Below are 25163 nucleotides of genomic sequence, written 5' to 3' on the forward strand. Positions count from 1 at the left end.
CTCTTTCTCAGTCAACGTCTCTCGTCTGTCTTTCTTCCTCACTATCTGGTGTCTCTCCTATGGCCTCTTTACATAGCTGACCTCAATAGAAATGGCAGTATGAGGCAGGAATATCTTGCCAGAAAGAATATACCTCGACTGATAAAAAAAGCATCTGCTCTGTGCTGATAACATTTTGGATTTGTTACAGATGCAGCCAGGATGGTTTCCATTGGAGGCTTGCTTTTTCATGTTGTTTGGGACATCAGATAAACCAGGTTTTTGGTTACGGGACGCTAAACCATCAAATCTGGATCTGTTCTATTTGCTCTATGCTTTGTTCATCTTTTTTTTCTAAAGTACTTTGCAAACTTTTTAGGAATTTTGATCAAATATTGGGGGGAGTTGGGGGGTGAATGGGTGTAAATATTTATTAAGGATGATGCACACACAGTGTTTCCATTAAAGGGCTTTTGCGGATTAATGCAGTAGAAACATTTTCACTTTTTGCAAGCAAGGAGCCTCAAAACGTCATTTTTGAAAGCACCATCCAAGTAACAAAAATAGATTTTCTACTTAAGGATGATTGAATAGGCCCAGTCAGAAATTTTAACAAGGTCAAAAGACGAGTCATAGAGGAACAATTTATGCCTCTGAGCTGTCCCGCTTGTCAGCGAAGCACAGAATTGGAAACGGCATCGCCATCATATCTCCCTGTTACCAAGGCCTTCTATTTCCCATTTGTTGTTCTAGTTGTCTATTTCCCGCTTCGTCCTCGTCATTCTGTTCTTCATTACAGCCATGCTCATAACTGCACAGAGTGCTGTCAATGCAAGTACCAACCCGAGCAGTTAATTCAAAACGCAACAGTGCACACGTACACACACAAATACAGACTCACGACAATCCCACGAATTCTTACTCACTCACAAAAACGGTGAGACATTTCCGAACCAAACAACCGTTCATTCATCCATTCACTAAGGAGAACTCAGTACACAAAATTCTCAAGGACCTTTCTCTTTGGATTAAATTCAGCAGTATTTCTTCCTTCTGTGCCTCCGCTGTGTTGCCACAGGACATGATGTACCAACACACAGTCTGGGTCTTAATGCAAACGGCTATGAAACTGGGAGGAACCTTGTCAGCAATTCATAAGCAAACCTCTAAAGGTGGACCTAGAGGGAATAATGTTGATACTGTAAACGCATGTGAACGTGTACTGCATATATTGTATATGAGAGTGTGTGAATGTATATATCTCTTTTTCTTCTCCTATAAATCGCTCTCCTTCCGCCCAACCCTTTGTGTCTTTCAACATCCCACTATATGTTCTCCTCTCTAGGGGTCTCTGTTTCATCCTCTCCCCTGCAGGGTTTCCATAGTGAGGATGTGGATGGTCAGGTCTGCTCCTGCCTTGAATACCAAAGAGCGTAATGGCGTTCATGAGCTCATTATTTCACATGTGTGAGAGCGACAAAGAAATCTGATACTGGAGACTAAGTGGCAGAGGGCGACTTGGAAACACTGGGCTTTGAAACGGCTTGTGAGCAGCTGTTAGCACTGGATCAATCACACCGTGCGGTAGTACATTTGAATTTTGGGGGGAAAAAATCAAAGCAGTCCTAAAAGTTTAAATTACATCGATTTGAATTCTTTGATAGAAATTTCAAATGAATCAACCACACCGCGTTAGGAGGCACGACCAAGACAATGAGCTAAAAGTGGATGTTGGATTAAAGTGAGTTGGATGTGAAATTGGGGAGAAATGGTTGGACTCACCGCCATGAACGTAGTGGTGCAGCGTGCAGTCAGAGGGGCCCACCAAATGGATCAGACTGGACTGGCTGAAACTTACAGTGTGTTGTTCTGCAATGCAAAAGCACACACAACAAAAGAAATGTGAAAAATAGCAGTTTTTGTATTGATGCTTGCTGGTGTGTATTTTGTCCAACAGACCACCACAGACATAAACTACATGCTTCTGTATGCTTCCCCACCAAAGTTATTGTACTGACATGAGGCTTGTGGAGTAAGTTAGCTTACCCTTTGGTGGATCCTCTGCGTTTGAATGAACATGACAAATTTCCAGAATTAGTAATCAATCTTACCATCACATCTACAGAGCAAAAATGTTCCTTTGATCTACTTAAATGTTATTCAACAAAAATGTCCTTGAGTTTCGAAGATATGTATCGTAATGTTTAGCGGAGGGCACAAGTTAGCGACAGTGCACAATAGTACATTATATACTGAAAGTACACGAGGGATTCTTCACTCTACAGACAGTTGACGCTGTTTTACCTCAGTACTCAACAATAACATTGTAACACAATATCAATCTGAACAACTGTTTCATAGAGAAATCGCAGTTATCTGACAGTTCAAACTAAATATTCAGACATACTAAAGAATTATCAAAGCCTTGAATAAAAGGTCTTATGCTGAAGAAAGTATTCACTTTTGACTTCATGACACAGTTCATAATCACAGCACGGAGTAATATTGCCACAGAACACTGTGTCCTGTATCATGTGTCCCTGAATGTTCTCTTGTTACTACAACCAATACTACACCTACGTAAATTCCTGCAAATTGATTGTACAACAAGTACCTGTAGTACCTCTGTGTTAGAGCAGTTACAGAATTTGCAGGTTAAACCATAATGACACTTTTGTTGAGGGCATTACCATCAATCGTAACGGACACAAATTCCACTTGATATTTGCAACTTTCTTTCGAGAGCAGGAACATTTTGCACAGAGCAGATTTCTGTTGTAAGTTAACTGCTTTCACAGGATTTGATTAAAGGCCTTTCGTGCAGGATGTTACCTGGGTTGGGTGGAGGTGGCACCACCTCTTCAGTCCTCGCTTTGGTCTCCAGTCTCTCCAGCTTCTGAGCGTCGTAGCGCTTTCTGCCCTGCTCCTCTTGTTCTTCACTGGTATACTACAGACAGAGCACACAGCATACAGTATGAGCATGAGCAAAGGTGGGCTCACCCGTTGAAATACCTGTCTCTGCATGGCTGCAAGCAGAATAAGAAAAGTTGATCACATTGACATTCGGGACGCAAGACAAGCGAAATGGAATTTCCACAGTTTGTATTATGAAGGGAGGGTCAGACAGAGACAGAGAGAAGCTAACAGGTAAAATGCCAAGTTTCCATGTACCTTGATGGGCGGCACATCCATGACCTTGCTGACATTCTGCAGCGAGCAGGGGACGTACCACAGCGCTGCCTTGTTGGCCAGCTTTTTGGCACCTGCAGTCACAAAGAAAAGGTTGAATTATTGTACAGAGGAAAATGTCAGCAAGGAATTTTACAGCTTTCTTCGACCAAACAAAGAGACGCAATCTACTCCGAGTTTTATGACTGTAAACCAATAAGCAACAAGTTTTGACATTTTTTTTTAATAAAACAACAATGGCGCAAACAAGTTTGAAATAGCCGTTGTCAAAACAGACACATTCATTAATACCCCAATAAATCCAGCGGCGCTGCCTGAACATAAGGCTTTCTTCTGCACACAAAGGAGCGGAACACTTTGTTCAAAGACGATCATTCAGAACACAAGCTCACATTGACTAAACGCAGTCCCTCGGTTAGTGCAAGGTTTAGCATAATCCCTAAATCCTGAACTCTGCATTTTCATGTTGTGATTATAAAATGGATGAAATACAATGGCAACTCACTCATTAAATGCTTTGTACAAATATTCTTCTTTGGCAGTTGACACAATAATGTGTCACAATAATGTGTCAACTGCCAAAACCGAGAGACGCTCATAGCATTTCTTTGAAAAGGCTTTCATGGAGAACGTTTTTCAATATGTTGGTGACATTATAAGAAAGTGTCAACCGAAAAAAATATATTTGATTCCTCCAAAAAATGACCCCGTTCTTTACCCAAACCTCAGTTGGACTGACAAACACATGTTGAATAAAACTGCTGTAAATGATGCTCATTATAGAAGTATTTTTTCTTTATTTGAGTAGTTTAACTGTTTAGATATTTTAACTATTACATGTTATTTTTTGTCTTGAATATCTTGGAAAATTGACATAACGTTTATCAGTTTATCCCTCTTGTGAATCCCTAAATAAATCCAACTTCATCATCATTGAGAGAAGTAGATGTTCGCATCAACACAAGAATAGATGGTCTAATATTTCCATATGCCAACAGAAGAAGAAATAACATCTCATAGCAATCAGGAGGAGAGGTTGCCATAGCGATATCTGTTCTATTCTGCTTAGACTTTTTCTCTTAATTCGCAAACAGAGAGAGAGAGAGAGAGACAGAGAGAGAGAGTTATATAAATGTTATTGTGTATTAATATTATTGAGTATTAATGTTATTGTATGTTTAATTTGTGTGATGCTTTGGCAATACCGTTTCTAAACGTTCATGCCAATAAAGCAAATTGAATTGAGAGAGAGAGAGAGAGAGAGAGAGAGAGAGAGAGAGAGAGAGAGAGAGAGAGAGAGAGACTATTTTGAGGCTGTGTTGTTATGACACACAGGGGAGGTACACACATTAAAGACAGGCAGGTTCAAATGAAATCACTGTCGTATGGTGTTAAAGGCTGTTACTTGTGGCTGCAGCATTTGATGTACTCGGTGGATTGATGCGTCTCGTTACGCCTGATGAAGCTCTGATGAAGTGTTCAGATTCATTTATTCATTTGGAATTCAATTGGCCCATATGTCTTACTATACTTACTTGTGCCAAACACACAGGAACTTAAAGCTGCATATTTGAGCCCTGCATGTACATGGACATAGAAATAGAAATAGAAAAGAATAATTGTGACGTTACTGTTTGCCCTTTGATCAACGGTGCGCAGACGGAGACTTTGCGGTAGGAAATGTGAAGTTAAGAGAAGAGAGTGGGAGCCGAGGCTTGTGGCAGACTACTCTTGGGGAATAACATTTGCATTTTACACCCGATTTAAAACTGTGCAGACAGCCGGGCCGCGTTGCCATGCCGACCTCGCTTCTCTCCTCTCATTGGCTCCCACGCTTGCCTGCAACCAGGAAGTAGCCCACAGGAGAAAGGCATATTTACATATCCTTGACTCTACCAAGACTGAGTGACTCCAGTCTATTATTAGCTCCAGCTGGACCTTTTAAGTGAACTGTGTTTAGGATGGAGGGAGGAAGAGGAGGAGTGAGAGAGAGAGAGAGAGAGAGAGAGAGAGAGAGGGAGGGTGGAGGGTGAGCCAATGGAATGAACCATTACCAGTCCGACTGACGACCTTTTTGGCCAGAATGTAATCAGGGAACTGGCTTTGAATTTTTAATCCCTCTGCATCAGATGAAGACAATGTCAATGTTTGACCATGTTATTAACTGGACTGCATCCTTATTACCTTCACAGTGAGTCTGCTAAAACAGCACGGATTATTCCTCATCATGAGTGCAGTATCATGCACATTATTAAGGGAAGAGCAAGTTCAACAAACCTCTGTCATAACATGCGCTTTCCCACGACATATGTATTTTGTTTGTATTGTAAAATGGCTGTAAAATCATTCGGTCAACACTGAGAAATCGGTTTGTTGTATCTGTTGTTTTCTATGCAATTACAGTGAACTGATTTCAGTCACGAAGGAGAGGTTTCCACTAGCAGGAGGGACAGCTGGCTTACTTAGTTAGCATTAATGAATTAGTGAATAGGAAGGTTTTGGCTGCATCCACTCCGCACACAAGCTCCACAAATCTGCTCACTCAAATTTCCACACTCTGTGGCACAATGCTCAATAAACATAGCACAGTGACTTTGTGCGTGGTTTTTCCAAGTTCATCTGGTGGCAGCTTTAGAACAATGAATGTAAAAGGTCACTCTGGCAGCTATGATGACAGCTGAGACAGATGGCACCTGGCAGTGGCGGTGCAATTCATTTTTTTAATTGATGGTGTATTGGTGCAGCAGTGCACTGAGTGCATTAATGTGCAAGAACTGCCTGTGAGTGGCAGGATATTAAAGAGGAGACAATCCAAGTAGCATCACTTGGCTGATTTTACAGGAGTATAATGTCAGCAAACAGAAAGCAGTAATAAAATATACTGACGGAACCGTAGCAACAATGGAAACCACAGCCAAAGAGTCTGGCAGTCTGCATCAAAAAAAACAAATCATACTAATCGGATCGTCAGTGTGTTTATCCTAAAACGTTCAACTCATTGTGGGACAGAAATCCAGCAAATTGGGTTTTTAACTACAAAACAAACAGCAGCAGTAGCTGGTCTCGAGCAGCCTTAGACATACAGGGCTTTTTTTAACTGTCTGATAGGCAGCAGAATTCCTAAATGCTTTCCTCAGTCATATTTAATAATAAATTAGAGCATTTTTGGGTCCTGATTTGAGTGTTCACATGGGTGCTTAAGTGGGCGAAACATCCCTCCAGCACTGCTTATGCATCATCCACTCTAATCTAAGTTTAAGGCGTCAATCACTACTTCATACCATTTTTTAAGTTTCCAAAATGCACTTTTTCAGAGCTTTGAACAGTCCCGAATTCCAGTCTGCTCGAACATCTTTAATTTCTCATTTTGTTGCTCTTTTCCTCCTCCTTTTTCCTCTTTCCCTTTACAGCCCCTTCGCCCTCATCCATCTATTACACCTCCAACAGTTTCACTTGATTTATCGCTCTGTTTTACTCGTTCACCCCTCCGCTCTCCCCCTTGACTCTTGCACACTATCCTTCATTCTTTCTCTGAGCAGAAAACCGCCCTTGTTTGCTTTTCTCCTTCCTGGACACCACGTTCCAGGCTCAGAGACAGTGCAGTGAGGATCGTTCTTAGTGATCCCCCATTATCAAAAACACAGATTATTATGTTATATTTATTTGATCGATTTTCTCCTGCTGTGGGTAATCATGACTGGATAATTACAGTAAATAATACAGACAAGCATGACACATTGTGTTCAATGAGCTGCAGAGCTGAATATAAACCTAAATATATTTCAAAATATTGTGTGTGTGTATATGTTCACGTATTCTTTCAGCATGTGCAGGATCATGGCAGGAACTATCGTGCTTATTTCAAGCCTCAACCCACAATGCATTGCTCTCAACTCTGTCTATTCGTGTGTGTGTGTGTGTGTGTGTGTGTGTGTGTGTGTGTGTGTGTGTGTGTGTGTGTGTGTGTGTGTGTGTGTGTGTGTGTGTGTGTGTGTTGAAGGGGCACAATCTGTGTATGCTGTGTTTATGCAAATGTAGCCTGAGTGTACATGCAATACAAGCATTACTACCTCTGCAGGAATTTTCTGTACATGCGTGTTTGTTCCAAAGATAGCTGTGTGCAAACACGTGTGTTGAATGAATGTTCTGTCTTTTTTCTTTGTCTGGCATTTTCACATCTGCAGATCTGGTGCGTGTGCGTGCAAAAGCCTGATGTGTGTGTGATGTGTGCGTGTGCGCTTGTGCACATGCGGTTTTCTAACATGGATCTGTCTGTGTGTGTGTGTGTGACTGTGACTGTGTGCAGTTTCCGAGATATGCATGTGTATATTCATGCATCTTTGTACATACATGAGTGCATGCAAATCTGTGTGTGCTGATGTGCGTCTATGTGTATGTTAGTGCGCATGTGCAATCCCCCCAGCGGGGACAATCATCACGGCTCGTGCCCACAGTAGGCAGCCTCACCCTTGGGGGCCGTGACTGAGGCCTGCCTGACGAGATGTTGCCTGACTGACTGTGGAACCTGGGTCCTTGCCTCCTTTCACCAACACACACATGTGAAATCAACATGAATGCAAAAATACAAAAGATGCATGGACACAGAGCGTAATCCACATAGTGTAGGAAGTATGAGCATTGATGTTTACACAAAATTGCAATAACATGCATGGCTGCACAAAGGTGCATACAACTATGAATATAAACCACATATGCAACCAAACAGTAAAATGTCTTCTTTTGTGTTCCTGTCCAAGCCATCCACCAATCTCTTGCCTGGGGAAAGATCTAGCCAGGAACATGTGAAACCCTGCCAGTCCTGCCTCAGTATGAAACTTCTTTTTGAAAGGAGGGAAGCGTGTGTGTGTGTGTGTGTGTGTGTGTGTGTGTGTGTGTGTGTGTGTGTGTGTGTGTGTGTGTGTGTGTAGACATGTAGGTGTGTGACTTTTTCTGTGCAGAATGTGTCTGCATGTGCATATCAGGCTCTGTATGCACGCAGTTTCACAACCGCATGTGTGTGTCAGAATGTGTGGGGTACGTGCGTGCGTCGTGTCGGAGCATGTGTGCAGGTACATCCACTTGGCGTCCGTGTCTGACTGGGCCACAGTGTGTGAGGTCTGACGCTAAGCCGACATGACAGAAGCAAATAATGTCTGCTCCCGTTATCTTCTCTTCCCCCTCGGCCCCGCAGGAACCTTTTAAAGGGCCAAACACTGATTAAATCCCGCACACACACACACACGCATGTAAGTACAGATTCACCCACTATGCATAAACATACTGTGTCACACATGCACAAACACACATTTGCAAAATGATGCATCTAAACGCAAGGCCCAAAGAGTAACACGCACATATAACGTAACCTTTCTCTCAGTTATTGATATAAGAACAGACAACTCCTCTGAGGTTGGAATAAGATCTCATTTATAAAAACATACGGACATTCATACGTTCATATGGATAGCAGCTGTGTCAACTCAAATGCACACGTATATGACCTACATCCTATAGCCTTGACCCAATAGACCACCACACCGCAGCCTCTCCTCTGACTCTCCTTATAATGTAGACGCTGCTTGTATTTCTGATTTGAGGACATGATCTGCTCACCTGACACAATACAGGCAAATATTATTTATGTGCACTGGTATTCTAATAAATATTCCTCGATTGGGATAGATGTTTAATATTTGTTGGACTTTTTGTTTTGTTAGACTGACACATGATGCCGTTATCAGGATGACGGCAGACTTTCTCTCTATATATACATATATATATTTGGACAGATGTTGTGTTTGGCCCATGCAGCCTCCAGAGAGCTCAACAAAAACGTATGGTGTCCCAGAGGAACTCACCTCCACGCCTGCTCTCAACACAAGCTGAAGCTAAGCTCATCTACGATACACCCACACTGCTCCGACGCTAAACCTACACTTGGCCTAATAACTCCATGCACTTCTTAAACATGAACATCGCTGAAAATAAAACTAAAACATATTAATGAACAGTGGAGCTGAGAAATGGAGCATGAAGAGACATGCGCCCGTTTTTATTCTGTTTTATGATAGAATAAATATATAATAAAAAAAAGAAGAAAGGAATAAAGCCTCGCTCACTGCACTGAATCACAAATCCTGTAACATGGATCAAAAGAAGCTCTTCCTGCTCTTCCCTCTTCGGGGTCCTTCCCGATAGGCCATGTAGCAGGCTGTCCGTGCCGATGCCTGTATGTATGTACACCTGTCATCTCGCATCTCTGCCTCCGCCTCCGTCAACCAGCTTCCAGCCCAGCAACCAGCCAACCAACCAGTACAAGCCTGTTGCTAGGGCAACGGCTGTCTAGGGGATACTTCTTTTGTTTCTCACACCTCCTTTCCTTCATCCCTCTGTCTATCTCTTTCCTACTCTCACTCTTTCTTTCTACTTTCATTCCCTGGGCTATCTTTTTACCCATCAATATGTCTGTCTGCCTCTGTCTGTGTGTCTCCCTCACTCCCTCGCTCTGTCTCCTTCTCTGTCGCTTACTGTCTTGAGGATGGACGGGTTGCTCTAATGGCATAATAACTTCTAACTACCAATTCATTAAAACACACACACACACACACACACACACACACACACACACACACACACAGTGAGCTTCCCATTGTAAAATATCAAGAAAAACTCCCCCAATGCTGCTGAAACTCATTCACACCAGCATTACCGTGATATACTGTGCATGTGTGTCTATACGTGTAATAATGATGTAATGATGACGCTTTCACATGAACTCAAGCAGTTACAGTATGGTCAGCGCATTACATGTGGTTCTGCCGACAGTCTGTGCATCACTGTTGCCACTGGCATTTCAGAGACACCGCTAGGTCAGCTCAATGTGATCCACCCTGCGTCTTTACTCAAGGGACTCTGGCCAGTGTGTGTGTGTGTGTGTGTGTGTGTGTGTGTGTGTGTGTGTGTGTGTGTGTGTGTGTGTGTGTGTAAGTCTGCGTACATATACAGTATGTGTGCACATGCTCTCATGTGTACATAGCATGCATTAAATGTGCACATATCTTAATAATAGACAAGAGTTGCAGACTGCATCACTCGGCAAACATTCTAAAACTAGGAATCAACATGGCTCTTAGTTTCTATTCCGCTGTCACAGCTGGTGGTGCTGAGCCTCATGGAAGCAGTGTTTCATCTTTCAGGCTTCTCTGGGTTGTGTTACTTACTGTGTGCTGCCCTCTACTGGTGAAATAGTAGAATATCACAGAGAGATTTTTATTTATTTTTCTTCCTTTGGACCTAACCAGACTCGGTGCAAGGCTCCAGCATTTCGACAACTTGGACTTGAGACGTTTCAGATAAATAAACAAAAAAGACCAAAAATACAAACTAATTGTGATGGAAATAGATTATTACATTCACAGTTGCTTTACTTAATTTAAGTAAAAATAACGGGCCCACGTGTAGCCAAATTCATTGGACTCAACGCATATTCTTTGCGAAGGTCTGCGCTCTCCGAGTGCTCGTCCAGTTATAGCATACATTATAGGTGGCAAGCATTAGTATATGTGTGTATTATGTGGGTATCCTTGTGTATGTGTGTGATTTGTCTTCCTGCCTGTGAATACTTGTGAACCTGAATGTCTGTCATTCTTTCTTCTCCTCTGAAGCGATAAGAATGAGGTTAAAGGTGAACGCGGTGAGGCGGCAGGTTCAAACTAAATTCTTTAAATTCTATATTTTGTTACCAGAGCTGTAACAGCATTACTAATATTACTTGTACAAACAAAGGCAGGATTTCAATAGCATGCCTATAATGAAATTTCAGTTTATTACTAATTTAAACATATTATCAAACAGTTAAATGCCTGTTGAAAAAGTATCAAATGCTAGCAAGTCACCTGTCAGGATGTTTTCAGCTATGACTTTGACCTGCACCTCCAGTGAGTGCTTAGAGGTGTAAGTGATCTCAGCCGTGACGTGGGCAACCTCGCCAATAAACATTGGGAACAGGAACTCCGTTTTCTCCACCCGAACCAGAGCTGCCATGCAGCGGTCCTAGAGAGGAGAAACAGCAAACCTAAAACGTATACAAATATCGTACGTACTTTCACAAGATTAAAGGAAACATGCCGCTTGACTCCACAGAGACGCTAATCAGACAAGTTAAAGGTGCCGAGATGTCTATAAAAGATAAATACAAAAGGAAATATGTAATCAGTGTAGGAGGATGGGCATGGACACAGGAAACTTAAGCCTAGACATGACAGAAAATACTTCCTTATTAAAACAGGTGACACAATTGATTATGATGACTTCTTTCGTCTGTAATTCTTTATCTTCCTGGTTCACACTGGGTGTTTTTATGTGAAGTGTAACTTCAAGGAGCAACTGTTCAAAGCTGTTCACAAGTTAAGTCGTTATTTGTGCTTTATTGTGAATCTCAAATACTTCAAAATCAATGAATCGCAGACACCAGGACAAAATCCTGCTGACAATTCATGTAACATGAAATAACCACTTAACATAAAGCATAGAAATGGAATTACATATAAAAACACACAAGATACTTTTGCATTTATAAATGGTGTTCAATATATCACAGAAGAAATGAGTTAGCTTAAAAGCTGAAAGTCATTTTTGACTTTAATTTGGACTTTTCGATGATTTCCAGAATACACTGCTATTCTTTATGACAACAGTACCATGTGTAAATGTTTGTTGTGTCCATAAATGTTGTGTTTGTCTTAATATCTTATCTGAACAGTGAAACGTACCATGACATCGGCAGGATATGATCGCATTGTTGTAGCAGGTGAGATGACAATCAAAATGATGCAAGTTAAAGCTGGTTAAAGTTCACCAGGTGAAAAGTCAAACCAAGACAATCTGCGTGAGGCAATACTGAATAACAGCAACGTTAATGCAGCCATGCAGTTTGGACATGAGAGATTTAAAAGCTGTGATATACTGTTACTATACAAGGTCAACTATGTGGAATTTTGTCATGACTTAGACAGTGAACTACATTTTCAAATTAAATAAACCAACTATTCTTTTAATGCTGGACAGACTGTGTTATTTCTAAAACAGTGGTTCTAAGAGATTTTTTTTTTATCTCCAACCGCCTTTAAACACAACAATGAATCATCACATGCTGGAGAGAAAAACAACACAAAGAAACTATTTTTTCCTTTACAGTTCCTTACTTGCCTAATTTTCATTTTTTCCCATTTCCATATTTATAAATGAAATGGTTAATGTAAGTAATGATCCCTCCTCTGTTGCTCTCCCTATGGTTTCCTCCGTTTTTCTCTCCCCCAAAATAAATTCAATTAAATTCAATTAAAGAAATGAACCTGATAACAACTTACGGAGAGAAGTCTTGCAATATCTATTTACCCACAGTGCAGTAAAACACTATGGGTATGGTCTGAATATAGTTGTCGTCTCTTACCCCGCTCTGTGCGTTGCAGTGTCGCGTGCCAACGATGCATCCGGCTTCCTCGATCATCTTGAGGATAATGCCGCCGTGGACGTTGCCCACAATGTTGGCGTCGTCTGGCCGCATGATCCTGCAGTAAAGAGAAGGCTAGTTAGCAAGACTGAGGATCTGACGGTAGGATTACAACATCTCTTTTTAGCCTCTTGTTAGAAGACTTCCTGGCATCTTGTTAGAAAATAAAATACTATTGATCAGTAAAATTAAAATTGACCTTTGACATTTTTTTTTTTTTAAATGGGAGGCTTTAATAGATTGTTGATCCATGATTTCAGAGTCTATTCGTACGTTTTTTTAATACAGGCCTGAGCCAACAAATTGAAATGTGCCTAAGCTGTGTGTTTTCAGTTAAGTCACTGATAAGTTACAAAGAGCATTTCAATTACCTGACATAACTAGTTTTTGATATATTCAGTTGAATCAGGCTGATATTTAGTTGAAGCAGGCTTTAACGTAAGACGGGTCGTTTGTTGAAACTAGAGGACTATCTAGGGACATATCTGCTGTGATGTGCTTCTACTCATGAGTTAAGAGGACTTCTATTGAGCAAAACATGTTATTGTTGGAGAATTTGACTCCAGCCTCCATGTCTAGCTGATGACTGGATACAGTATCATTATCACTGACAGTTCAGCATGCAGTCATGTACTTCGGCTGTTTCCCATTCTTCAGTGTGTGGGCTAAACTAGTTTAACCGGTTACAATCTAAGCTGCTTACAAACTCCAACCAAACCAGGTATGCACCGTTACACTGAGATCTGACTAAAGGAATCAGGTAAAAAGCTTAACAAGGGCGTGTTCCAAAAACTAAGCCAGGAGATCCACATCTTGACAAGATTAGCAATCCACGGGAAGGAGAATGTTTACTTCTGGTAGAGATGACTGAGCATTAGTCGTGTTATTTGTCTATTGTTACAACAATAACTAACCCTCTGAAGAATACTACTGATACCATCTTGCAACAATTAATGTTCCTTGTACAGTAGACTTCCTCTAAAAACAGTCAGAGTTGCATGTGAACGGATGGGGAATTTTACTATTGCAACATTCAGTAACAGCTGAATCGAGAACAGACACTGCTGTATTACACATAGTAACCACAAAATAAATGAGTCACTCTACTACTACACTAATGTGATAAAGACAATTATTGTGAAAGGTAGAGAGACATCAGATATGAGGCTGTAGTATTTATTGAAATTGCATTTAGTATTAATATTCACTATATGAAGCAAAAGTGCTGAAAACTATTCATAATATAATCAACAGCAGAGCAAGTTACAGCCTCAAAACTGACCAGAGATCAGTCAACACTTCTCTGACACAGTTGGAACAACAATTTCAAAGGTAGCATTTAGTGTGAGATAGATATTTTTAATTACGTGATGAGTTCAATTTTTAAACCAGACAGAGTGTCCCATATATTCAGCATCATTGTGTGTGTGTGTGTGTGTGTGTGTGTGTGTGTGCGCAGAGATGGGCAAAAATACATCAAAATGTATTTTGATACAAAATACAAAATACACCCAAATAAATGTATTACAACAAAATACAAAATAATGGTGCCAGAAAATGTAACAAAATACATGTATTTTGTATTTAAAATATAGGAAATACTTTTTTCTGGATTTTCTGTTTACTCACAATTTGGTATAGCAGAGCATTCAGGTTTATATAATGTACACAAAGCTCTGGTGAACCCCACAAAAAGGAAGAACAGTCACAGAATGTCAGTGTAACTAAGCAACGCTATTAAAAGACAACAACTTGATTGATTGTGTATATATATATATATATATATATATATATATATATATATATATATATATGTTTGTATTAATGGGACTTAACAGCCCATAAACTTTGTTTTGTATCAACAAGAAAATATTCATCACATACAAGCTCCCAATCTCCCTCTTCCTACAGCTAGCTACTCGACTGATAAGTTAACTTGCTAAACACTGGCTATGCACTAGCTTAGACAGCATGCTAGCGTCATTAGCATGTTAGCATCGATCGCTAGCTTGATATTATAACCATCACCATGTATATACAATAGGCTATGTAGCCAGACCCAGACATAAAGTATACATCAAGCTAGTTGACATCTGTCACACTCAGATACAATATTTAACTTGACAGACAATCCGTTGAACTTGAAGATCTGAAGACTGAACTCGTGAACTGTGTTTTGATTCGTGGAGAAAGTATTTTGAGTATTTTAAATACAAAATTACTCCACTCTAAAGTATTTTGTTACAAATTACGTTCGATTTTTAATCAGCCCTATCAAATACAAATTACAAAATACTCAAAAGTAATTGAAATACGTATTTCAAATACAAGTAATAGAAATACTGCCCATCTCTGGGTGTGTGTGTGTGTGTGTGTGTGTGTGTGTGTGTGTGTGTGTGTGTGTGTGTGTGTGTGTGTTAGTCAGAAATAAACTACCTGCTGAGTTGATATTGCGGCTGAGCTCCTGCCTCCACACCTTCCCTGACATCTCTGCTGACTTGCTGACTTTGACTGGCTTGGCGTTTCTCTACCTCGGCTGCCACTCCATCGGCTGCCTTGCCGCTCCGAGGCCTAAAGCAACGCATCTTTGCACTGCCGGTGTTACGGTTCAACCAGGGACCCTGTTAACTGGCGACCTTCAGCCGAATGCGTCTGTTGTTTTCCTAGCTACGGCAGCTGTTAAACACGAGAAGAGAACACGTAGCTGTCCGCATTGTTTAGTACGATCTCTACATTCACATCTTCTGAGATTCTAGGCACTGACGTGGTTGTGGCATGCATGTGTTAACATTGACCCCGCCTTAGTGGTCAAACTGGATCTGGACACACCCACTGATGCACAGATAGACGGCGGATGACCAAGAAAATCTGCCATTATCACACCTGGGTTTGTGTGCCACAGCTGACAGGCTCTCCGTGGCATAAATGTGATGCCCATGATAAGAATTTAAAATGTGTTTCTCTGTCGTTGGAATGTAAGTTTTCTTCAGTAACTGTGTTGCCCAACTGCTTCATAGATTCTTCTTTAACAATAGCAAGGAAATCCTAAATTAGAACAACAGTACTCGACCAAGATCACAATCAAAAATCCTATTGAGGCCGAATCCACCTTTAAAAGGTGGATTTTATCTATTCTATCTTAAACCATCGAAAAAATACTCATTACGAAATACTAATATAATCATGTCGCATATGACGTGAAACATCAGAACCTGGATTAATATAATAGTACAGGCATTTGTACATACTCCAAACCACAACTCAATCACCAACCTTTTTAATTACTACAGCAACATATTCATATTTCGCCAGGAGTGTGCACACTCGGCACATCTCCGGACCTAGCAATCGAAGCTCGATGCTAACAAAGAAACCGAGATAGCAGAAAGCACGCCAACAACACACAGATGACGGACATATCCATAACATCTCTCCCCGTCATAATATCACCGACATATGAGCAAACAGAAACCAGCAATACAAAACACATTATCGCTTTATGATCATAACTGCCCCTAACCTTTGCCTTTTTCAAGAAGAAAACGCATATACAGGACTGTCTCAGAAAATTAGAATATTGTGATAAAGTTCTTTATTTTGTGTAATGCAATTAAAAAAACAAAAATGTCATGCATTCTGGATTCATTACAAATCAACTGAAATATTGCAAGCCTTTTATTCTTTTAATATTGCTGATTATGGCTTACAGCTTAAGAAAACTCAAATATCCTATCTCTAAATATTAGAATATCATGAAAAAGTATACTAGTAGGGTATTCAACTAATCACTTGAATCGTCTAATTAACTCGAAACACCTGCAAGGGTTTCCTGAGCCTTGAAAAATACTCAGCTTGGTTCAGTAAACTAAATCACACGTATGGGGATTATCACAATATTCTAATTTTCTGAGACAGTCCTGTATATCCGCATTTTTTCGCCGGTAAACGTTCAACGGACTTCCTTTCTAACACATAAAAATAGGGCTAGACTTTAAAAGGTTTTAAGTGCCACAAGACCTGTCCTCAATGTAAATCTAGTTATAGGTTTTAGAAATGTCCCACTTGAAGACAAACAAACAAGCTAACAGGGACAAAGACAGCCACAACTACAGCCACTGACAATGCTTTTAAAGAGTGTGAACGGAAAGAACAAACTGTGCCACTGGTGAACTGATTTAAAGGTGAAGGTCTCTGCCAGGATTGAAAGCTTACTAGTCTAGAGGTCCCTCTGCCCTTTAATCTTGTTCACATATACGGTGTCTTTCAAAATGGTGATCACTTCTATTACATACAGTGGAACACAATAACCCTTTACAGTATCCATGTTGAATCTCACAGGAGCACTGTGTCAACAATTCCTAATATTGTATGTAATGTACAACCTACAAATAATCCATCACTGAGGTATGAGGACTTGTCTGGGTAGATAAAGCAACGTAAATGTATATGAATATTATATAACTAGAATATACAGATCCTCTATACAGGTATGCCTATACATGGTTTTGAAATGGTAACACTACACCCAGATTTTGTCTGTATTTCTCACATGTATTCTTTCTTTTCTTTTTTTTCTTAGAGACATCTGGACTAGATACACCATTAAAATATAGTTTACAACTAAGTGAATGGCATACTACTGCTGCCATGCACAAGAGCATGAATATAATCCAAATCTTCTCTCTGCTTGCTGAGGCAAACACAAAACACCCAACGTTTACCTGTGGCGAGTAGAAGAGTGGCGAACACTGCAAAATAGCTTCTGAAAAGCGTATCTTGGCATCATTTCTGTCCCGAGCCCCATCGGCAAGAACACAGCAAAGCAAAAAAAAGTGACTTGGGTGGAGGGGGTTCTGCATCATTTACAGGATCAAACTGCATTGAAGCCAGGCAATCCTACATCACCAGGTAAGACAGGTATTCGTCAAACACTCACTGTATTATTAGATGATCCATTCTGTCTATTTATAGTTTAGTGGGCCTGTACGGTTTATCACACCCAATGAAAAATACATAGAGAGAGAGGTAGATTTGAGGGACGACATTCAAGTTTGCAGCCCAGGAAGAGCTGATATGACAACAGAAGAAGAAGTCAAAGCACATTTGACTCTGTCAACGTGAGGTTCCTCTTAAAAAGAGAAGACAGGATGGACTTGTTGTTTTTCCTGGAGAGGTAGAGGCATTTTACCACTGAGAGTTGTAGTGAAGAAAGTGTCTCAACAGAGCAATGACCTGGCCCCAAATGATTTTGACTTACACACAAATGTCCAGGTAACGTTTTTCAAGAGATTTTAACACTGTTAAAAAAATGGCTACCTATTTTGCGAGGCTCATTTTGTAATGTTTTTTTCTGCATTATAACTCTTATTCCATCTACAGTGGAAAAAATAGAAGTAAGGCCCATTATTTAACATTTTGACATCAGACAAGTATAGACTCAGTCAATGAATTGTGAGTAAGGGGAATTGCCGCAGTCTCTGACAAAAGCGTGTTTATCCAAGCTAGCTGACTAACTGGTTATATTTGCATACACGCCTGCATGTAAATGTCCAAACTGCCTGAACAGAAGGCAAAGGTTATTGTGGCAAGTGTACGGATTATTTTCAAAAGGCCGGTTCAAGGAAACATCAAATAAAAAAGTAACATCTCCTCATAACACTTTGACCATCACACAGTTGTAGTTCATGTCCAGTGAAACAGTTTCTACTCAGGTTATGTTACAGATCTAGAGGCATCGTCTCCATCTGCTGGCGTCACACTGCATCATCACACACACACACACACAGACACTTAATAAACAAACTGTTATTTCTCACGTTTCAGTCGTTTAAAGGCCTGAGCAGGTAAATCACATAAAGTCAAGAAGGCTTCCCAGCTTCCACTCAGGCCGGAATCAACTCATCAGCCTCATATATCCCAACTCTTTATAACACAGTATATATAAAGTAATGCAGCTTCTCTCACTGTGAATTACATACTGTCTATTCAGCTTATACACAGTGAATAGATGCCTTCAGGTTATCACTGACTGATAAGGACATTTCATTCTTGACCAAAATACTTCTTGCTTTCAGGATAGTTCTTAACAACGGAAACTTTTGACAAACAGGTGGATTTATCGTCATTGTTAATTTGAATTGGGTTGAACAGTCTAATATGTTCAGAAACCTGTGCAAAATATGATAACGGACTAAACAGTAGAATCTACGTTCAATAGTATCTGCTGAAGACTCTGCTTTCACAACCACCAAACGACTGCATGGAGTGATGGTGTCATAAATTCCTTAAATCTCAGGTTGAAAACGTCCTCTTCTCTTGAAAATACAAAGCAGTTGATTGACTGTGTCAAAATGTGCCATAGTAGCTCCATAAACGAGGCTTTCAATGAATGTAACTGACAAGACAGACTATGACAACACTAAAACTGTCATTGGAGAGTTATTTTCACCTGAAGTGACGCGGATTTCTGAAGAATTTAAGAGCAGACATATCTTTTGTACTGTGACAGAGCTCTATGGCTCCGCCTACGGACGAGTACAAGTGGCCTACAACAAACTCTGCATGGTGCTGGGAAATGAAGCCGATTCACTGCAAAGGTATTTTAATAGGTAGCAGTCGTTATCGCTGTATTTACACACAGCTTACCGTTTGTTTTTAGTGTACTTCCTCTGTTTATTATCTTGATAAATAACCAATAACCAATCAGGCACGCGATTTCACGCCACACTCCAGACAAACTATTTACAGTGAGCAATTTTGCTCAAGCCTACGCTATAGAATCAAACTTTTATTGGACTTTTGGTTAAAAGACGGCGACATTAATATGTCCTTGGTAGTTTTAGCGCGTGCCAAACCGATGCTAACCGCTATGTGAGGTCATCACATACATACGACATAAATGGTCTGCACCTCTGCCCGGACAACCCACAAGCTAAACAACCTGAAAACACGCCGTTTGATCTATCATAAACCAGCTAAGATAGGACGCCGTCGACCTCCGGCAGAACACAGTAGTGTACCGAGTAATAGAACCGGACAATAAGAGGATTATCTGGGCTATCATCCCGTGAGGAGCGACGCAGCGACGCCGGTAGCTGCGCTCCTCTCGCTAGTTGTCGGTCGACAGCACGTTATTAGCATTTGAAGGTTGCTCGCACGTGTGTCATTGTGTCGTATCTAACGTCCTACCTGCATACTTGAAGGGGGGACGCTGTCTCGCGTGCCGGCGGTACCGACATGATGATGAGGATGATGACGGCGATGGGCTCTCGGGGCTTGTTGGTCTCGTGTTGAAGCAGGAGTCCTGTGTGATGTGAAGTGAAAGCACTCCCCTATCCGGCTTCTCTGTCTGGTCTCCTTGAGAAATGACTCATCTGTAGGGAAGCTACTCAGACTTCACAGAAATGCAAAGAGCAGGTGTTATGTCGCTCAATTGTTCATTCAAATATGACGTACACCACACGACAGCCATTTGGCATTGTGACTGGTGCATTTCAAAGAGCTACGTTGGAAAGAAAGGAATGATTGTGCAACGGAAATAGAGACAATAACCAGATCAATACCTAAAACCGTCGTAGGGGGGCGGCACAGACCGCATTTACTATAGTCGACGCGGGGGTAGTATTTCTCGGTGCCAGCCGTGAGCGCGTTTCACCACCACATCCATCCATCCCGGAGTCACACCGGCAACGGTTTTTATTCAGTTGAACACAGCATGACAGATGTCTCAGCCAGGCCTTTGTTCATTGAAGGGAATATGTGAAACATTGCGACATGTTTACTGAACCAAGGGCCAGTTCAAAGTCTGAGGACGCTTTAGCTTCCACTATAAAGCCTAAAATAAAGACATTTCCTGATGCTTTTCAATACAAATGCACCTCAGCACACAATAGTTTGCGTGTGCGCTTTGCTGTGTTGTGTGTTCTGCCCCTATAATTCTAACCCAATACAACATTCATTTTATCCTTGTGTGTGAAGTGCGCCAACTTCAAAACGTTGTAATTCTATTTTCCTGTATGATCATCATATAACCGTTAATGGCTGTGCGTTAACGATTTTACGCACATGGAACAAAAGACAAAATTACAATGAAAACACAACACCATATCTTACCACGACATCGTAGTTTTATTTATGTTTATATAACATATATACAACATTTGCTGTAAATAGCAAAAATATAACACATCCCGACAGAGATACTTTCAATGACACATAATATGTCTACTATAGTTCATCTGCACAGACTCAAAACACTGAAGTCTATATAGTGCAAATTCATACAAACTGACCCTTTGGGTCTTACAGGGCTGTTTCAATGGCCCTTAATCACTTAGTCCGCGAAGAGGACTAAATATTTACCGGATACATACATGCAGATTTAAAAAAATACGACTGCCTAAACTTGTCAACTTATACCGGACAATAGACTCGTGCGCAAAACGTAAGTATATAATACTCAACCAATACGATTTAACGATGAATTCTGGCTTTTCATCAACGGTAGCGAGGCTGTGAATCACTGTGCGTATTTACAAGTGATGCTATCTCAACATGCTGCCTACGGAACACTTTACAGTTTTTTTAAAGGGTTTTGGGAGACCCGGCTCCTTCGATTTAAGAAATCTACCAAGGTCTCCACATGGCGGCGCTGACAGCTTGAGGTCCTGACTGCGCTCGGCTGGGAGCCACTGCGCCGCCGCCGCTGCTGCTGCTGCGGGACTGGCTCTCCATTCTGGAGCTGAAGCTGGATTTGAGACTCAGGAGTCTCTGTTGGATCTGAGGAAGAGTCCTGGAGCTCTGAACGCAGCAGCTCAGGCAGGCTGGAGTGACAGCGGCGGACATGGTCTGCTGGACGAATTCGTTCACCCGCTGACACGCGTCTTGATCCAGACTCGTTTTGGGAAGCATGGTGGAGACGCGCTGGAGGCAGGCTTTGAAGCCGTCCTTGTAACTGTCTGCGGCATCTGAAAGAAAAATGTTATATTAGTTTCGTTGTTCCAAAACGACAATAGTCCACTGGATATAAATACGTCAGCAAAAGTGTTAAACAAGCAGAACCATAACTCACTTTTTGTGTTAACAGGGGGAATGTCGCTGAGGAACCTCACAGTCATTTCCAGGATGTCGGCTTTCTCCAGCTTAGAGTAGCGAGTCTTCTGGAGAAAATAATAAAAAGCAAATGTTAAACACATGAACCATAAACATCTTGACTTTAATTTATCTGAAAACTGTTTTCTGCATGTATTGAAATGGATAAAATAACTTACATCTCTGCCTGTGAGGGGAAGGATGAGGTTTTTCAAATGGCTCAGGCTGTCGTTGATACGGGCGCGCCTTCTTTTTTCCATTAAAGGTTTCATCGTCTGAAAAGAACACATCATATTTAGCATTCATTCATTACATTACTTTTAAATTATCAGAGAAAATGTTTAGAAAAATAAAGCAAAATGCAGTGACATTGCTTACCTTTCTGAGCTCAAGAGCTTCTTTTCTTTTGGCCACAGTTAGCCTTGGAGAAAAAGACTGGAGAGCTTCACAGGTCATGTTTGGAGACAATTTCAGCGTCGTCTTTGTGCCAGAGAAGTGTCTAAAACCGAAGTTGGTGAAGATGTGTCGCTAACGTCCAAGAGCTGCGGTATATATGCAGGTCCGTGGCGTCGGTTAACGTGCGTCACGGGTACGCCCCCAAGCCAACACGAAACGATTTGGACTCACCGTATTCGATGGAAACAACACAAAACCATCACATTTAGTAAGATAGCCATCTGTCTTCTACTCTAATCCACGCCTAACAACTGCAGTGCGCGTCTGCCTTATGATCCATAGACCAAATTAAGAAAACCTGCGTCAACAAGCTGAAGAAATGTGTGCGTAAAGAAGCTTACATTTTGGACGCACAGAATGCTCATTCACCAAATATCAATTCTGGAAACTATACCATTTAAATCTTAAAAATAGTATACAATTAGGTTACATTTTTCACGTATAGTAAATGGAGCAGATTGTTCGTAAAATACACATCAATAGTTACTGGTGCGTAATTACGCACTGCTCATTTCTGGCTGGGAAGCAAATAGCATTCATTTAATGTGTCATTTAAGTGTGATAAAGCAAATAGCATTCATTTATGTTACGAGCTAACAAGTAAACATAACATAATTCATTAAATATGTCTTCTCCACAACAACATTTAGGTTTTCAGTTTAAGTTATTAAGATGTGTTTGCATGCTGAATTCCATGTTCCATGTTACTGTATTTTATTTCGTGTCATTTGCTCACGTTTGATTACACATCCTTTACATTACATATATTTAAAAAAATAAATGTGCACACTTAGAACAACGAGGTGCAATACATACATTACTGGCATAGGGGTCAGGCTTGCGTGTATGAAAAAGTGTCCAAAGAGGTATAGACTCACACTCCAATCTCATACCCAAGCCACGCTACTTTCAAATAACATCTGCTGTTGGATTTTGACAACAATAGTTTTGCATATGACGTTTTTGTGCAGTTTCTGCCCTGGGGGAGTCTCTACCTGTAGGGTGTATCCCGCTGCTACCAACGCCTCACGCAAGGCGGTGGGGGCTGAAATCAAAGGCCGGGTAACGAGGGAGCATGCACTCCAATCACAATAGCCACCGCCAAAAAATATATGAGCCTGCCGTGAGTTTGAACTTTTTAGTTGTTATACACATTTAGACTATTACCTTGTGGACTTTGTGTATGTAATAACCAACCATCGTGTCATGTGAGGCATGAATCAAACTTTGAATTACAGCTTTGAGATTTCAGGTTTTTAAAATAAAAACTGGAGAGACGCGACAACCCATCAAATACCACTGCACTCAGGGGAACCACGCGCGCAGCACGCGCCATGGAGACCAGATGGCTGTCTGTTACCGAGCCTTCAACCCCACCCCCAACCTCCAACCATCGACCCCACGCCCCATATACTCCACCTGCAGTGCACCAGCATCCTGAACAGCCAATCTCCCTGTCCCACCGTGGATCTATCCATATATTATCCATGCGCGCGCACGCACACACACGCGCACACACACACACACACACAGAGTCTACATTGCATGTACTTAAGCTCTTTTTCTATATACTTTACACGCACGACACATGATCTCCACGCAGTTTTGGCGTGGGTGCCCCATCTGCATGCTTCTTATGGGTCCATGTTGTTGTCCAACTGAAACAAGCCATTAGCCCCCCCCCCCCTGTTTGAAAACTCTGTTGCGATTGTCTCCTTCAGCTTGACTCCTGGATATTTTAGCGTCCAAGCTATCACGAAATGCTTGTTTATCAATATAGTGTGGTAATGACGAAACACGAAGCTCAAAGCTGTTGATGGAGATAAAGATGCTCGTCTGTAAGGTTTATTTGTAAGAGTATTACGTTAAATAGCCTACACACTGGAAAGCGCACACTGACAATCTTAAACATCACGATGCTTATATTAAACATATAAATATAATAAAATAATATATCTATATTTATATTTATATGATATTGTTGTCCTGCTTCAACAAAGCCAAGCGATGCCCCTGAAACTGAAAGGCACACTTGCTGCACGCGCCCCTCAGCGCGCTGCTGGGATGGAGGGAATGGTGGGGGTTGGGGGGAGGTACACTTCTCCATTTTTGCTCGTACGGTTAGAGTCCTCTTTTGTCTTTTTCAAGCATATTCGGCGTCAGTAACCCATCTGTGCAGGGCGGATAACAGGAAGCCTTTGTCTGAAAATGTTCCGAAACTTCATGCGAATTAGGAGTCACATGCGTGGAATGGGGGAGAAACAGCGAGGCGGACTCCACCTGACTTTTGCTTCAGCTTGATGTGAGCGGAGAGGCTTCGGTGTTTGTCTTGAGTCTCAAACAATGAGAACACCATATCCAGCTATAACAACTATAAACAAACGTCTTATTGTCGATATGTAATGAGAGCTATCTTGGTCAGGGCGTCAGTACACATCTCTCTGCCCCGTATGTTTCTTGTGGCAGTAAAATAGGTCAAATTAAGTTGTACAATTAGAGCGACACAAAACGTTAATGTGATCATGTATTTCAGGCGAATAACCTGCAGTGGTCTTCTATTTATTTCACTGATTGGTTTTAGTCAAAGTTATCATACTTGGATTCTGTCTTTGATTATGATAAAGATTGTGTGCCTCTCTGATTTCGCAAGCGTTTGTTCTGCTCAAATCAGTTATTTTACTGTTTTTGTCAGGCTTCATTACTTTGTTCTATGAAAATTTAAATGAAACCAAAATTTGAATTGACCAGAAAATTGAAAATAAATGAGTTTGAGCAAAGGGACATCCATTGAACAAAGCCCCAAATCGATGTCAGAAGAGTTTCTTGTAAACTGTGCGGTGCAGAGCATCAAGCTTGGTCGTCACTCATCCGCACGTTTTAAACAAATAAGGTTTTAAATTGAGTAAAATAACATTAACGGCATATGCAAATATAGGTA

At 41.0% G+C, this 25163-nt stretch overlaps 2 protein-coding genes across 2 annotated transcripts in view; both read right to left on the reverse strand.

The window, feature by feature from the left end:
- Nucleotides 1-20067, reverse strand: part of acot7 (acyl-CoA thioesterase 7) — a 47509-nt gene extending 27442 nt beyond the window's left edge. The window contains exons 1-6 of the mRNA XM_079182763.1: nt 19868-20067; nt 12620-12737; nt 11064-11220; nt 3151-3242; nt 2812-2926; nt 1762-1848 (exon numbers count right to left, since the gene is read on the reverse strand). Coding sequence (XP_079038889.1) covers nt 1762-1848; nt 2812-2926; nt 3151-3242; nt 11064-11220; nt 12620-12737; nt 19868-19917 — 619 coding nt within the window. The 5' untranslated portion in view covers nt 19918-20067. The remainder of the gene's footprint in view (nt 1-1761; nt 1849-2811; nt 2927-3150; nt 3243-11063; nt 11221-12619; nt 12738-19867) is intronic.
- A 1237-nt stretch (nt 20068-21304) lies between these two features.
- LOC306708679 (transcription factor HES-2-like) lies at nt 21305-24332 on the reverse strand (the record flags this gene model as incomplete). The annotated part of the gene is made up of 5 exons (XM_079176583.1): nt 21305-21645; nt 21750-21837; nt 21949-22044; nt 22148-22249; nt 24258-24332. The coding sequence occupies 5 exons, from the start codon at nt 24330-24332 to the stop codon at nt 21305-21307; spliced, it is 702 nt and encodes a 233-aa protein (XP_079032709.1).
- Nucleotides 24333-25163: the final 831 nt, after the last annotated feature.

Source organism: Pholis gunnellus (genome assembly GCF_910591455.1).
Source record: "Pholis gunnellus genome assembly, chromosome: 2".
NCBI lineage: Eukaryota > Metazoa > Chordata > Actinopteri > Perciformes > Pholidae > Pholis > Pholis gunnellus.